This window comes from Papilio xuthus, unplaced genomic scaffold (assembly GCF_000836235.2).
Source record: "Papilio xuthus unplaced genomic scaffold, Pxut_1.1 DF825783.1, whole genome shotgun sequence".
Taxonomy (NCBI): Eukaryota; Metazoa; Arthropoda; class Insecta; order Lepidoptera; family Papilionidae; genus Papilio; species Papilio xuthus.
This window is the reverse complement of record NW_013532866.1, coordinates 3490608-3504981: the sequence shown is the minus strand read 5'-3', so window position 1 is coordinate 3504981 and position 14374 is coordinate 3490608. Positions and strand designations below refer to the sequence as shown.

At 32.9% G+C, this 14374-nt stretch overlaps 1 protein-coding gene across 2 annotated transcripts in view; it reads right to left on the bottom strand.

The window, feature by feature from the left end:
• The window catches only part of LOC106125773 (ribosomal protein S6 kinase alpha-4), a 75270-nt gene that overhangs the window by 28235 nt on the left and 32661 nt on the right, over nt 1–14374 (bottom strand). For both annotated transcript variants that reach the window (XM_013323112.1, XM_013323113.1), the window contains exons 5-6: nt 10236–10351; nt 9450–9638 (exon numbers count right to left, since the gene is read on the bottom strand). In XM_013323112.1, the coding sequence (XP_013178566.1) occupies nt 9450–9638; nt 10236–10351 (305 nt within the window). The remainder of the gene's footprint in view (nt 1–9449; nt 9639–10235; nt 10352–14374) is intronic.

The following is a 14374-nucleotide window of genomic DNA, read 5'->3' as shown; positions in this document are numbered from 1 at the left end:
ACAGCTAGCTTTGTCGACGCACGAGAGAGATGGTATACATATTACTGTAAGTGCGAGTGAGATAGTCACCTAGATATCATAACGCACGGCATAATTGTTTTCAAGAACATTGCTTCGTTTTACTTCGGAAATAAACGAACACTTCCGAATCGTAATAAACTCAAGCGCTTATACTATTATACATTTTATAAATAAACTGATAAGGGACATAGTTACTGTAGCATCTATTTATAACTTCACCATTGAGGCATAATAATATTAAATTAAATTATTCTGATCATGGGTTTTCTTTGCCGAAGAAACTATACTTAAACACATTGTGTGCATCTCAGTTGTTTTCACAAAGTTCATCATCATCAGCTCACTATACGTCCCTACCGAGGGGCTCGGAGCCTACGCAAAGTTAAGGGTGATTAGGCCATAGTCAACCACGCTGGTCCTGGTTGCTTGACTTCACACATATCTTTGAATATCTTCTCAGATATGTGCAGGTTGCATCACGATGTTTTCCTTCACCGTAAAAACGTCGGATAAATGTACATATGCAAATCGTAAATCGAAAAACACATTGCTACATGTCGGGATTCGAACCCAGGACCTGCAGATTGTAAGACAAGTGCTTGACCCCTGAGCCACCGACGCTCTTACTTTCACAAAGACCTAGATACAATAGAATTAATATAAAATATTTAAATAGAAAAATTTAATAACATCTTTTCAATACCAAATATCATCGATTCCATTTATAGAGCTCGACTTTAGACCACCCAATCATACAGTCATCGATTTACCGTCGAACTCAATATTCGATCCTAATCTATTTTTTTTATAACAGAAGGGCCCCCCCACAAACGAGCAGCGGGAACACCGAGGTTTTCAACGACGCCCATGGACATCAGCAATACTAGAGGAACCGCAGATGCGTTGCCGGCTTTTGAGGTGGTGATATTTTTGCTTATTCAAAATTTTAACTTTTAAAAACATTTCAAATTTAAAATCTTAAAAATGGCAACAGCAAATCAAATATCTAATGTCAATAGCCTAATGGTTAAGGGTGCGGATTTCAAATCCCGCGGTCGGGGCTTCGATTTCCGCCATTCGACTTTTCGTAAATCCTATCACACGCCTAGAGCTTAGTTGGAATGGTAAAAGAAATATAAGTAAATTTAAAAAAAAATCTGTTAATATTTAAAAAAATATATCTATCGCTTAGAAAACGATCGATCTACTCTTATACCCTTAAAATTAAGTAAATAAAATAATCTTCAGATGGATGTTACAGATCGATTATTGGGGTCCGTTATTTCTCTGCTCTATATTTAAACTAATACCGTGTTCTTTTGATATCGCTATAGAATAATTTGAAACGTGATTGAAAACCACTCAACTGGCCAAACTTCATTTGTAAGGCACACACTTGCATAACTATTAAAAATTAAAGGTGTTGACACACTATTGTCAAGGTATTTCAAAATGGCAAGTTGTTGTAACGTTCAATTTTTTTTTGTTTTACAACATCTTTTTAACATGATTTTTTGTCTGACTGTTTGTTTACCGCTAGTATTAATGTTACGTATTTAAATTAAATAATGGGTTTGGATATTTATAAATAATTTTAATTCACTAAGCTTCTATTAGCCTCGCACTTGACAGAACCAAATATTCCAAGTTAGCGGCCAACCTTCAAGACTGAAGAAGCACTAGAAGAAGAAGCTTCTATTGTTAAATTATATTAAAAGTTGTCGATCTTATCACGTTTTCGTCATAAAATAAAAAAATGATTATTTTTACCTATGCTTTAGACAAAAAAAAAACTTAAATTAAATCACTTTTAACTATCGATTGAATAATAACTATAAATATTAATAAATATTAGTTAAAATTGTACTAGATTTTAAAATCATAATAAATTTTAGTTCTTCAAACTAAAAATGCTTGATCTTATACAATATACTATCTATATTTACAATAAATATGGGAACCTTTTAGAATATTTTCAACTGAATGTCAATGTAGTAATTTCTCACGTAATAACAAAATTTCAGGTTAACAAATCGGTAAGAGTGGCGACTCACCGTGACCCACTTGCGCTGTCCGCCATTTTGGATATTGCGCTTGCGCACAACGATGCCACATTTTCTGTTATCGATGCTCTCGTTTTAACAATACTAATTATATCCTTAATTTAATTACTATTTTTGGTAAATATTAAATATTCTGCGTAGTTTAACACTTTCAGTGCCTGCTTATTAAAGTCCTGAATAAGCTATATATAACTTCTCCGTCAAATAAAGTTATCATTGGGTTTAAACAATCTCCAAATAAGCTGTGAAACGAAAGCTATTTTAACTGAAAGTTTTATGAGTCTATTCATTGTTAGTTATCCAGCACTTTACTTGGAAACAAAGACAGGTCCTTAGTGGCAAAGTATGCGCCAATTTGGTGGCACTTAACGTGTTAATACGAAAACTATTATATATTTAATATTACTAATTAGTTTACAAAGACAAAGGAAGATCTATGTTTTTTTTACAATATGAATCTTCAATTAGTGAAAATCGAAGGACCATTTGTCTTTTTCTTCTTCTTTCAATCAATATTTCTGCTTACCCCCTATTGTTATAAAAGCGTGAGATTTATTATATTTGCTATAATTTGGTGTAAATGTTGCACAAGTGTTATACACAATAAACAATTGAAGTCAACTCAATTTTGTTTGTAAATCTATCGCATTCATTATTTATTAAATAAATAAAGGTCTATTATTAAAATGTATCTAGGTATTAAAGCAACGTATATTGTCTAGATTTTAAATTTGTATCTCTTAGTTCAAAGACTGATTATTTGACTAGTAATTTGTTACTCTCTTTTACTGGATGTATGTTTAGTTGTGAAATAAATTATTAAAATAATTTACTTTGTATATACAATCTTATATTATTTATATTATTAATTGGAATGTTTTTATATGGATGGATGTTATGTAGAAAGTATCTCCAGAACGACTGTATAGATCTTGATGAAATTTTCATAGATGTAGAACACAGTCAGTCACATAGGCTACACTCTCTCTCTGCCTAGCTGGCATCCCACAAGGTGGTTGGGTCTGCATTCCCAATCCGTCTCTTCCACATAGGCTACTAATTAAGGTTTTTTAATTCCTCGCAAACAGAGTCGCGGGAGACAACTAGTATTGTTATAACTTGTATTTTATTCGTGATGACGCATTGTTTTCAAAACAATAACATCGTTTAATTATAATCTTTATTTCGTTACAGTTAAAGTTCATATTTCCTTACTTTTATTATTATTTGGACGACTGACTAAAGTGCAATGCTCATTTACGCTTATTATTAATTTTGCCATAGAATTTTGATACATATTTCTATAACAATAAGAGTGTTACAACCATTATTTGCATTTCGTATAGGTTATAGAAGACATACCGGTCAACGACGTTCGCTTGTTTACAACGCATTCCGAAGTATGTTATTCATAACGAATTGAAAAAAAAAACAATAGAAAAATTATATCTATTACAACTGCATAAGGTTGATTTTAAATTGTTTCATCATGTGGCATAGAACTTACAAAGATATAGACAAAATAGGTACGGAATTCGTGAGTATCCAATGCCGAAGGAACATTCTCACACAATATTATTTATTATATCACTTTTTTCAACGATCAATTCTATGTATTTATAACTCTTCAAAATAACACACAAAAAGCGACCATAAAAATTTTCATAAATTTTTACGAGGATGTAAAGTACCACATAATTGCGTTTAGGAAAGACTTATCCCGCAAAACTATCACAGAAGATGACGATGAAATAACTTCCTTATTATTATCATCAGCTTACTTTAGTCAGAGCCTACCTGAAGTTAGGGGTGACGAGGCCATATTCAACCACGCTGGCCAAACGAAGATTACATCACGATGTTTACCTTCACCGTTAGACCGTCGGATAAATACAAATGTAAATCGAAAAACACATTGGTACATGCCGGGATTCGTACCCAGGACCTGCAGATTGCAAGTCAAGTGCTTTAACCCCTCAGCCCCCACGTTCATAACTTCCTCATAATTTGTGGAAATTAAGATGTTGATACATTAGGGTCATAGATGACGTAAACAAAGATGACCTTGGATATAATCCACGGTCAAAGACATCCAATTGACATGATAATGTATTCGCGATGCGCGATTAAATGGCACAGGCTCGGTTGACTGGTCTCAAGGTGTATAACAACAATAAAACTCGCGCCTTATATATAGTAGACTGACTATAACACTGCTGTATACTAGCAAAAGCCGTGCTCTAGTCTCTACCTTAAACATAATTAAAAAAAATATCAAATAAAATTCGTATTCTCAAATTATCTATTGTTTTAGTATAAAATTAAAAAAAATACGATTGTTCTATATATAAATCTAGATCTAGATATAAATTGAAATTACTGTGCCAAAGCCCAAATATGGAAGAGTTTTTTGGTGACACCACAAAACTAAACATTGTGGGATACTATGTTCTTTTAGCTCTGCTAAGTATAATAATTGTTGATTAAATAAAAGTTATAATAGACCTAAAATTACGAGTATTTTTTGGTACAAATTAACATAGAAATTTTCCAAATATATTGATATTTATATTACACGTGATATTTTATTTTGTTTCGTGATATTTTGAACCACTTCCAGTTTTCCGATTCTCACGTCATTTATCGATCCACTATGCTCAAGCTATTCGCATGCAATTTAAAACTTTGATGACAAGAGCTTATTAAATACGCTAAATCAATCAAATAATATGTAAAATTCTTAAAAATAATCACTTTCTCATACAATTGTTAATACAATATTAGTATCAGACCCGAATTAGCTCGACTGAGCGGTAAGGAGGTCACGGTTGTGAGAGAGCGGGTACGAACTATATAAATTTATTCTTGATAGAGCGAGACAAAAGATTGAGTTTCATTGAAGAGACGAGGAAAGTCGTAAATACACTGAAAATACGCGTAAAATTATTTGGCTTTAAATAGTACTTGAGTAGGACCAAATCTGTGTGTACAGGTCGCAAAACTTAAGAATTTATAGTTGTTCTGTATAAATTATCATCCTAAATAACTTTAATGAGCTGGGCACAAATATCCATTTCATATACCTCTATTGGATATTTTACTTTTTATAATATGCAATAACTATTTTAATTAGTCATATAAATTACCATCAATATGAGACCAAGCTAGGTCATAGACAATTTTTTTTTTACTAAAGGACAGGCTGATAAAAATTACATTGGTAACCAAAATCCTGATACATCTCTCACTTGATTACGAGAAAAAAAAATCTAAAAAAAATTGCAACAGTACCCTAGTGCATATCCATTAAAATAATTTGGCTTTCAAAACAATAACACAATATTTACGACGTTGATAAATCTTTTCCTGTTAAAAGACGATGAGATTTAAAAAAAAACTCAAGAATCGTTTGAAATGTAGCATATAATGGTCAAAATGTCAGAAAACGTTGTATTTTATTGGATACTAATGGTAGCCAGCGAAATCCGTCCGAGCGAAAAAAAAATTAGTAGCCTATGTGTTCTTTCAGACTATGTTCTATAAGTATGCCAAATTTCGTCAAGATCCGTTCAGCAGTTGTGAAGATACCTTCAAATTATCCATCCATCCAAACATTCGCATATATAGTATTAGTAAGATCAAAAAAAACGTAGAAATAACATTCTGTTTCTATTAGAATATCCAACAAAATTAATTGTTATTTATAGATTTTTTATACTCATCGTAATTTTAAAAATACATCCTTTTCCTTAATCATAAATTGCAAATAATAATGCATGGTTTACTAACAACCATTTTGATGTTTGCGTCGGCCATTTTGGAATGCCGTTACAAAATTTCCCGCGCACGCGTCAGCTGACCGATGTAATGTCACAACGCATTAGATATATTATATCTCAAAGAGATAATTTATTAATAGCATCATTTTATCTTTACTGAGGTTTTGATTTGATTTATTATAATTAATTTAACTCTTGAGTTAATTAAAAACAATTTACGACAAGAATATCACTTGAATTTTGTATTACAATTTCTTATGAGTATTGAAAACTTGGCAACAACTAAAAGGCCAAAGAGATTTACATTTGTGTAAATATTAAGAAAAGAACAAAATATTGCCAATAAGAGAGTCAAGGTCATCCTAATTCATATCCTATATCTTTTCACATTAATAAAAATACTAGCTGTCGCCCGCGATTCTGTACGCGCTATATAAAAAAAAAACAATTAGTAGCCTATGTTTTCTTCCAGTCTGTGGTCTACATCTATTCCAAATTTCAAAGAGATCCATGCAGCCGTTCTGGAGATTTCTTTAAATAAACATCCATCCATCTATCCAAACATTTACAATATTAGTAAGATTTTACTCTGCCGAAGCCAAAAATAAAGAAGAAGATTTTACTCCCCAATCTGAATGATATTTACCAGTGTAGATACTTAATCTTCACTAAACACTTCCATTACGAGTTTATAAACTCTGAGTACGGTAGTTTTTTCTCCGAACTTGAGTATAGTTAACAATATGCGTAGCACGTAAAACGACCTTGTATCTACCAAAAATCTAAATTGTAAAAACAAACAGTACTGCAACCTCTATAAATATAACGGTACAAAAACGCAATATCGTTATAGTGAATTTAAATTTTAAACAATCAATTTATTTCTATTCCAGTTGTCGCTCGAGACGCCGTCCGCGGGGAATGATAAAAAAAAAACGTAATTAGTAGCCTATGTGTTCTTCCAGACTATGTTCTACATCTATACCAAATTTCATCGCATCTGGATGTTTGTTAGAATGTATGTTTGTCCATGAAATTTGACATAAGGATAAACATAGTGTCAAACACGTTGATTAAGTTTTTTTTTCTAAATTCTAGCTAGTAATTATATAACATCCATCTTCAATTAATTTTACCTAATAATGCAAGTAAATGAAGCATAATTTTCTTTAACAATATCAACGCAAGCAATCGACCGATGCAAGCAACTTTCCCCCGCTTTCGTTCACCAGCTGATTTGCGGTAGGGTTGTCAATATTGACACTAATTCATATTTTGTATAGTGCATATTCTGGCTTCTAGCTTAACAGTCTTCAAATCAGAGTGACTGCTGTAAAAGTTATTGGATTTTTTAGGACATGTATAAAACTGACAATAACTTTCGACATATTATTTGCTTGTCAAGTACTTTCAGTGACTCTAGCACGAATATTTGTGACTTGCCATCTTATGGTTCATCAACCTGCCCTTATCCCTATCGAGGGTCGGCACAGTATGTACTACTCCTCCATACTATCAGCCGTCATATCCGAGTCTACCCCCTTCTTACGCATATCCTCTTTCACACAGTCATTAATACTTTTTTTGGTCTTCCTCTACCCTTGTAGCCATCCACATTCAATCTCATTACTTTTTTGCTTATATCATCATCATCCCTCCTCATAACATGTCCATCTTATGGTTATGGACAAAATTTTATATTATTAAATTGTTATTTTACATGACTTAAAGTCCAACAGAAATATCATACTAATATTATAAATGTGAATGTTTAGATGGATATTTGTACGATATCTTCGAAACTGCTCAAGGGATCTTGATAAAATTAGGCACAGATGTAGGGCATAGTCTGAAGGAACACATAGACTGCTAAGATTTTATTAATCGCCAACCGAATATGACTTTATACTTTTTTTATTGCTTTGTTGTAAGTTGGCAACCCTACCGGCTTCTTAACGTTGTGTTAACTATTGCAAGACGTGAAGTAACGTAGTTTAGCGTTAAATAATTCAGATGACACTCCAATGAGAAATTCAATCAGTCATTGTTATAGGTTTCCAAGGTATCGTGGGGGGAGAGGCAATGTTAATAATTTATTTTACCACGTTGAAAGTGACACTTTACTTCTCATTGCAGTTGCAAATAATATCAACCTTTATACGAAGAGAAAGTTAATAATACTACAGTAATTATATTAAGTTAATTGGTTACACTTAAAAAAAACATATAGCCATCTCTCTTTTCTTAATGTATCTGGAAAGGATGACAATGTTTTTGTATTTTTTCCGGAGTTGAACCCACCAACGTTCCCACCAAAAAGTCAACGTTCAGTGACATCTCGTTTGAACCGATACGACTTATAAATTTACTGTTTGAACATCATCATCATCAGCTCACTATGCCAGCACAGTACGATAGTAGCGATCAAAATCAGCACTGGCATTACAACTGGCATAATGTAAACAAGACAATTTCAGGCCAGTGCAACTGTCTTACTTTACTAGCATAATTTAAACTAGACATAAGTAACTTTGGGTTTGCATATATTGTTTTTCGATAGAGGAAATCAATTTTTTTTCCTCTTGCGCAATACGTATTTTTATTTCGTAATATTATTTCTGTGTGTAAATAACTATGTAATTTTAGACATTATTAATTAGAATCCCTTGTCGCGAATGTCGCGCTTTCATTACAAAGTCAAGTGTCAGAATGAATAGTGAGGGGACATAAACGTCGACATTTTAGTAAGGCTAGTGTTGCGCCAGTACTCCGACATAGTGTCAGATTTCCTTCCTAACAATATATTTTTTTAATTCGATAAAAATAAACTAACATAGTATCTGAAAGCTACACCAACATTATAAATTTGTACCAATATTGTAAAGTTATATATATATATAACTACTAAATAATTAAAAAAAAACAACTAAATAATTGATCAATATAATTTCCTTAGTATTTACTAGAATTTAATAATTGGGTTTACCGTGTGTATTAACTATTCACGTAGTTTTCAGAAAAGCTAAACTTCCACGTACAAACACGTAATAACAAAAGCCGAGGTTTTTCCACGAAAAAGATTTCTATGAAATTATAAAAAACTCAATTTCTTTATAAGGCTAAGTGAATTTCACTATAAAGCGTAAAAAAAGATAAAAGAATGTTACAAAAAACGAATCGTAAATTTATAATACAATTTTGTGCCAATAATTTTTGACAGACAGAAGACAGGATATTTTGAAAAAGAATATTCCGTATCCTCTGCCTTAACACGTTAGCTGCCATGTCGGACTATATGTCCGACATGCTAATGTTTCAATCAGGCCGTGTCGGACTATGTGTCCAACAAAACATACTCCCATTCAACACCTCACTGTGGATTTTTAATCGAATTGTTGTATACAGCGTGACCCGCAAGGGCCCATCCAAATGGTATTGGACAAAAATAAAAAAAATAAAAAATTTCGTTTTTCGAAAAATCATTCTAGCAACTAACGTGTTAACCTTACAAGCCCGGAGTTGGGTAAACGAACTAGTAATGGTCCACTGGCACCTAATACAATTAGAAAAGTTAAAATGTACTTACAATATCATGACCCTGGCTGCCACTCCTGACTACTTCGGGCGCCATATATTCAATGGTACCACAGAAGCTGTATGCTCGACTCTCTCCACCGCAGAACTCTTTGGATAAACCAAAGTCAGTCAGCACGATGTGGCCTTCAGCATCCAGTAAGATATTCTCTAATTTGATGTCTCGGTAGATGATGCCAAGCTAGAGGTGAAAAGAATTTTAAATCATTATTCAATCTTACTAATATCATAAATGTGATTTTTAGATGGATGGATGGATGGATGTTTGTTAGAAGGTATCTCCAGAACGGCTCCATGGATCTCGATAAAATTTGAAATAGATTTTAGCATTGGCATTGGCAACTTCCTACTTCCCAGACAAAGAGATGCAATCAACTGTGAAGATTAAACGATCGTTAAACACTTTTTAAAGTCAAAAAATCTTTCCGGATTTGGATGCATTAGTAAATCCACTTCTAGTATCTTCTAATATCAGACTTCAGCCGATGTAAAGTTAGATTTAACTATGAACTAGATAAAGTTGCAATAGGACTTAGTACCTTCCTATCTTTCTAATATTATAAATGCGAAAGTTTAGATAGACAGATGTTTGTTAGAAGATATCTTCAGGATGGCTCAACACTTAATGAAATTTGACTCAGATGTAGAACATAGTCGGGAAGAACACACAGACAACATTTTTTAATTCAGTGCCCATGGATTCACGGACGGTGACTAGTCCATACCCCTATTAAGACATTATCAATGTACAAATTCTATCGTATAACATAATTCTCACCTTATGCAACTGTTCTAAGGCCAATATAATCTCCGCGATGTATATCCGGACCTCGTTTTCATGGAAGTGTTCCCTCTGGTATAAATGTGTGAACAATTCGCCACCAGCTACGTAATCTGCGAAAGAAAAATCTTTATAAGACAAAAAATATATATATTTCCCTTCAAAAAAAGGGATAGTTGGAATGGCGATGAATTTTCTTTCTGTCATGTGCAGGTCCAATAAGTCCTGTACCTGTGTTCCTATCACTAATTAACAACAATCAAAAAAGATATACGTATAACCATCCCTTTCATTTGTTATGAAAAAACAGAGATAGCATGATTGTTTTTTTCCGTTTAAAACATATTGTTATCTCTGATTTGTCAAAGATACTGACAGGGATGACGATATATTTTACACAGAGATCTTGGTCTCAGCAACCAATAGTCGGTCAGTTATATTACAAAATTCCTTAAATCACAATTTCTCTCGTTTTGTATTTCGGTAAGGTATTAACGTAAACAAAATAAAACAAGTTGCATTCAGGTCTCGCGTTATACTTTTATCGCCGTCTCCCTCGCAACTAGGTCAAACGCTCACTTAGATTTTTCGACCCAGATCTATGTACAATCGGCTACATAATCGATTATCATAATCTACATAAAACTACTATTTTATATTATGATTTATGTAATATTATCTATATTTAAATTACTAGCTGTTGACTCCGCCCTCGCGAGATTAAAAATAAATAGGAGCCTATCCTCAGACCTACTGAATATGCATATAAAATTTCGTAAAAATCGGTCAAGCCTTTTCTGAGGAGTATGCTTACTAACATTATGATCACGAGAATTTTTTTATATAAGGCGTAACACGCACATATTAAAATATAAATTATATACTATCCAATACTACAATGATTATCTAGTCTAGGATTAATTTTTACCAAAATATAAAAATCTAAAAAAAAAATCATTAATCAGGTATGAATAGATAAAAACAAGACTAAAATACAATTAATTTCGTAAATTTAGCTACAGGCTGATTAAAAGAAAAAATTCAACGGTAACAATAAGACTATTAGAGTACCCAAATGGGGCACTGAAACAACATTTTTTTTTAAATTTAGTTTATACACACTAGAAAGAATAACATTTAGACTCTTATTTCAACATTAAAAAATGATCTAAACCAAACTATTGCTATTATTTTTTTTGTAACATACGCACTATCGTGCGCGATTGTACAGGAGACGCTGCTCCTTATTATGATAAATCGGTCGTGTGCTCTTGGATTTAGTCATGAAATTGTCGTTATGTATTTTCTAATGTTATAACATTGTAGACTGAACGGTAACACTCAATGACAAATAGCTATTTGATTTTCAAAGCAATATGGTTTACATTTTATACTTATTTATTTATTTATCATATTTTCAATATATAAAATAAAAATTATTAAAAACATATTATATTAGAAGTAGAGCACCACCGGCTGCGGAATCCCATGACTCAAGCAACCAGCTGTCTGGGCTGCAGAGACAGAAAACTTCTCATTTTACATTATTATTAAGGTTCAAGGTAATTAATTTATGTCCTAATATCTTTGAATATGTTGCCGTCTAATGCTATATTTTGTCAAGTCGTTGAGCTGGCACCTCGCGATACAGGCTGACTTAGTGCGAGGATCCTGATTTTTTCCGTGTATAGTCAATTGAGATTTGGCTTTTTTTAATAGCACGTTCTGTTTTTTTTTGTGTAAATAAATAATTTTTCATTGATTACGTACTTTTCCCCCTCATGACTTAATACAATCACACTCGGGCTCATCATTTGATCCCTAAGGGAATTCTTTGCTATATATTTATTACGTAGCTGTTCAACTTTAAACTAAATTTGTATTTATAATAAAAGGATAACATTCATACAATTAATGTTAAAATGATTACGTAGTTGACGCTTTATTGAATTTCATAAAACCTTGACATAGTTCTTAAACTTTTTGTATGGATTAAACATGAAAGAAAAAAATTCGTAATTTAGTTAAAGTATAATAAATTGTCGTCGGTGGCTCAGTGGTCAAGCACTTGACTTGCATTCTGCAGGTCCTGGGTTTGAATCCCGCCATGTACCAATGTGTTTTTCCAGTTCCGATTTACATATGTTCATTCATCCGACGTTCTTACGGTGAAGGAAAACATCGTGATGCAACCTGCACATATCTGAGAAGAAATTCAAAAGATATGTGTGAAGTCAACCAACCCGCACTTGGCCAGCGTGGTTGACTATGGCCTAATCACTCTTAACTTAGGGTAGACATCGAGTCCCTCGGTGGGGACGTATAGTGAGCTGAAGATGATGATAATGAATTGTAGACCAGTATTTTGTGATGAAAAAAACTATTTATACAAATTTATGTATATAATTCGTATGTATTACAAAATATCATCATCATCATCATCAATCCTGTCACAGAGATCAAATGCTTAACTTTCCATCAATGATTTCCAAACGATATTCTCGCAGAAGTCTTTCAAAACTTTACTGTTTTTGCTGACCCTTTTGCTGTTAATATAATATCTCTATAATATAAAGATTAATTTTCAAATCAATATCTGCACAACCGTACGTGGCAGAATTTATTGATTCATGTAACACCATTTGTACCATCATCATCATCAACCTGCCCTTATCCCTATCGAGGGTCGGCAGAGTATGTACTACTCCTCCATACATCTCTATCAGCCGTCATATCCGAATCTACCCCCTTCCTACGCATATCACAATCATTCCTGGCAAATAAACTAATTGATGGATTTACACTTCTTCAATTTCTCAATCCTTTATCTCGCCATCATAAATCCAGGTCCCATTTCCATGGAGATCAGGGGATCTAGATCGACCTCTTTGGAAACCACTGCTGAATAACTTTGAAGAGTAAGGATCTGTATTTTGGTTTCTTTGCAACCTATAATAGATCCTAAATATTATAGCTGCTTTGAATTGTGAGATGTTCATTCAATTCGTATTTACGCTCTAAGTAACATAGGACTACAGTCAGTTGGTTTTTATATTTTTCATGCAACAAATATCAATTGATATAAAATAAATATGTTTGTCTGTGGGTCAATAATGACAGTGTGTCAGACATTTGATTAGCTACTACTAGATTGCGTAGAGTGCACAATACTATGAGATTACATTCAAAGTTTCCCAACGTGCAACGATGCAAGCTGTTTATGTGTGGCCCAAGTGATGGGAAATGGCGTTTGACGAAAACTCTAAAGCTAAAAATTTGACTAAAAACAGTCTCATGTTTTGTTATATAATATTTAATAAGGTTTTTCATATAGTTTAATTGTTTTTTTTTAACATAATGCAATATAACAGTAACCTAACTGTATAAAATAAACGTGAATCAAAAAACTACAATATTCCGTCCAATTACGATTCGTTCTTTATTCTTAAGGACATATTAATACGCATCAACTAAATCTATACTTATGGATATAATTAATTTTTAATAATCGCTATCTCTTATACATTATATCCTCTATCTAAAGCCACCGCTGAACAGTACACGTGCAAGCGTGGAACAAAAGGTAGGGTGCGGGGGGTGATTAGCGGAGCGTCCGTCGACAGGTCAAGGCGACGGAAATCGCTCCGCTTGTGAAATATGCACCGCGGAACGTAAGTATAGGTAACTGGAGTTATTGTTTTAGTGTTGACTAGCTGTCGCGCGCGACTCTGTCCGCCCAGAATTAAAAAAAAAACTTAAGTAGCCTATGTATTCTTTCAGACTATGTTCTACATATATCAAATATTAGCGAGATCCGTTCTGGCGGTACCTTCAAACAAATATCCATCCATCTAAACATATGCATTCATAATATTAGTAAGATAACTATCATTCCGTTTGGGTCATTGACTAACATCATGATGAAATTTAAACACTATACCTTACTTTAATCAGTGAAAATGGCCCAAGTTAATATTTCCTTAATACATATCGTATTACTTAAGTAGTCAAGGAAATAATAAATCGATATCAATAAAAAATAATATACAATAGATGGCGGAACCACGTATAAAACAATGTAATATAATAAGCGATAATGTAGTGAGCTGTTTCCAATGTAATTTTGACCTTGAGTA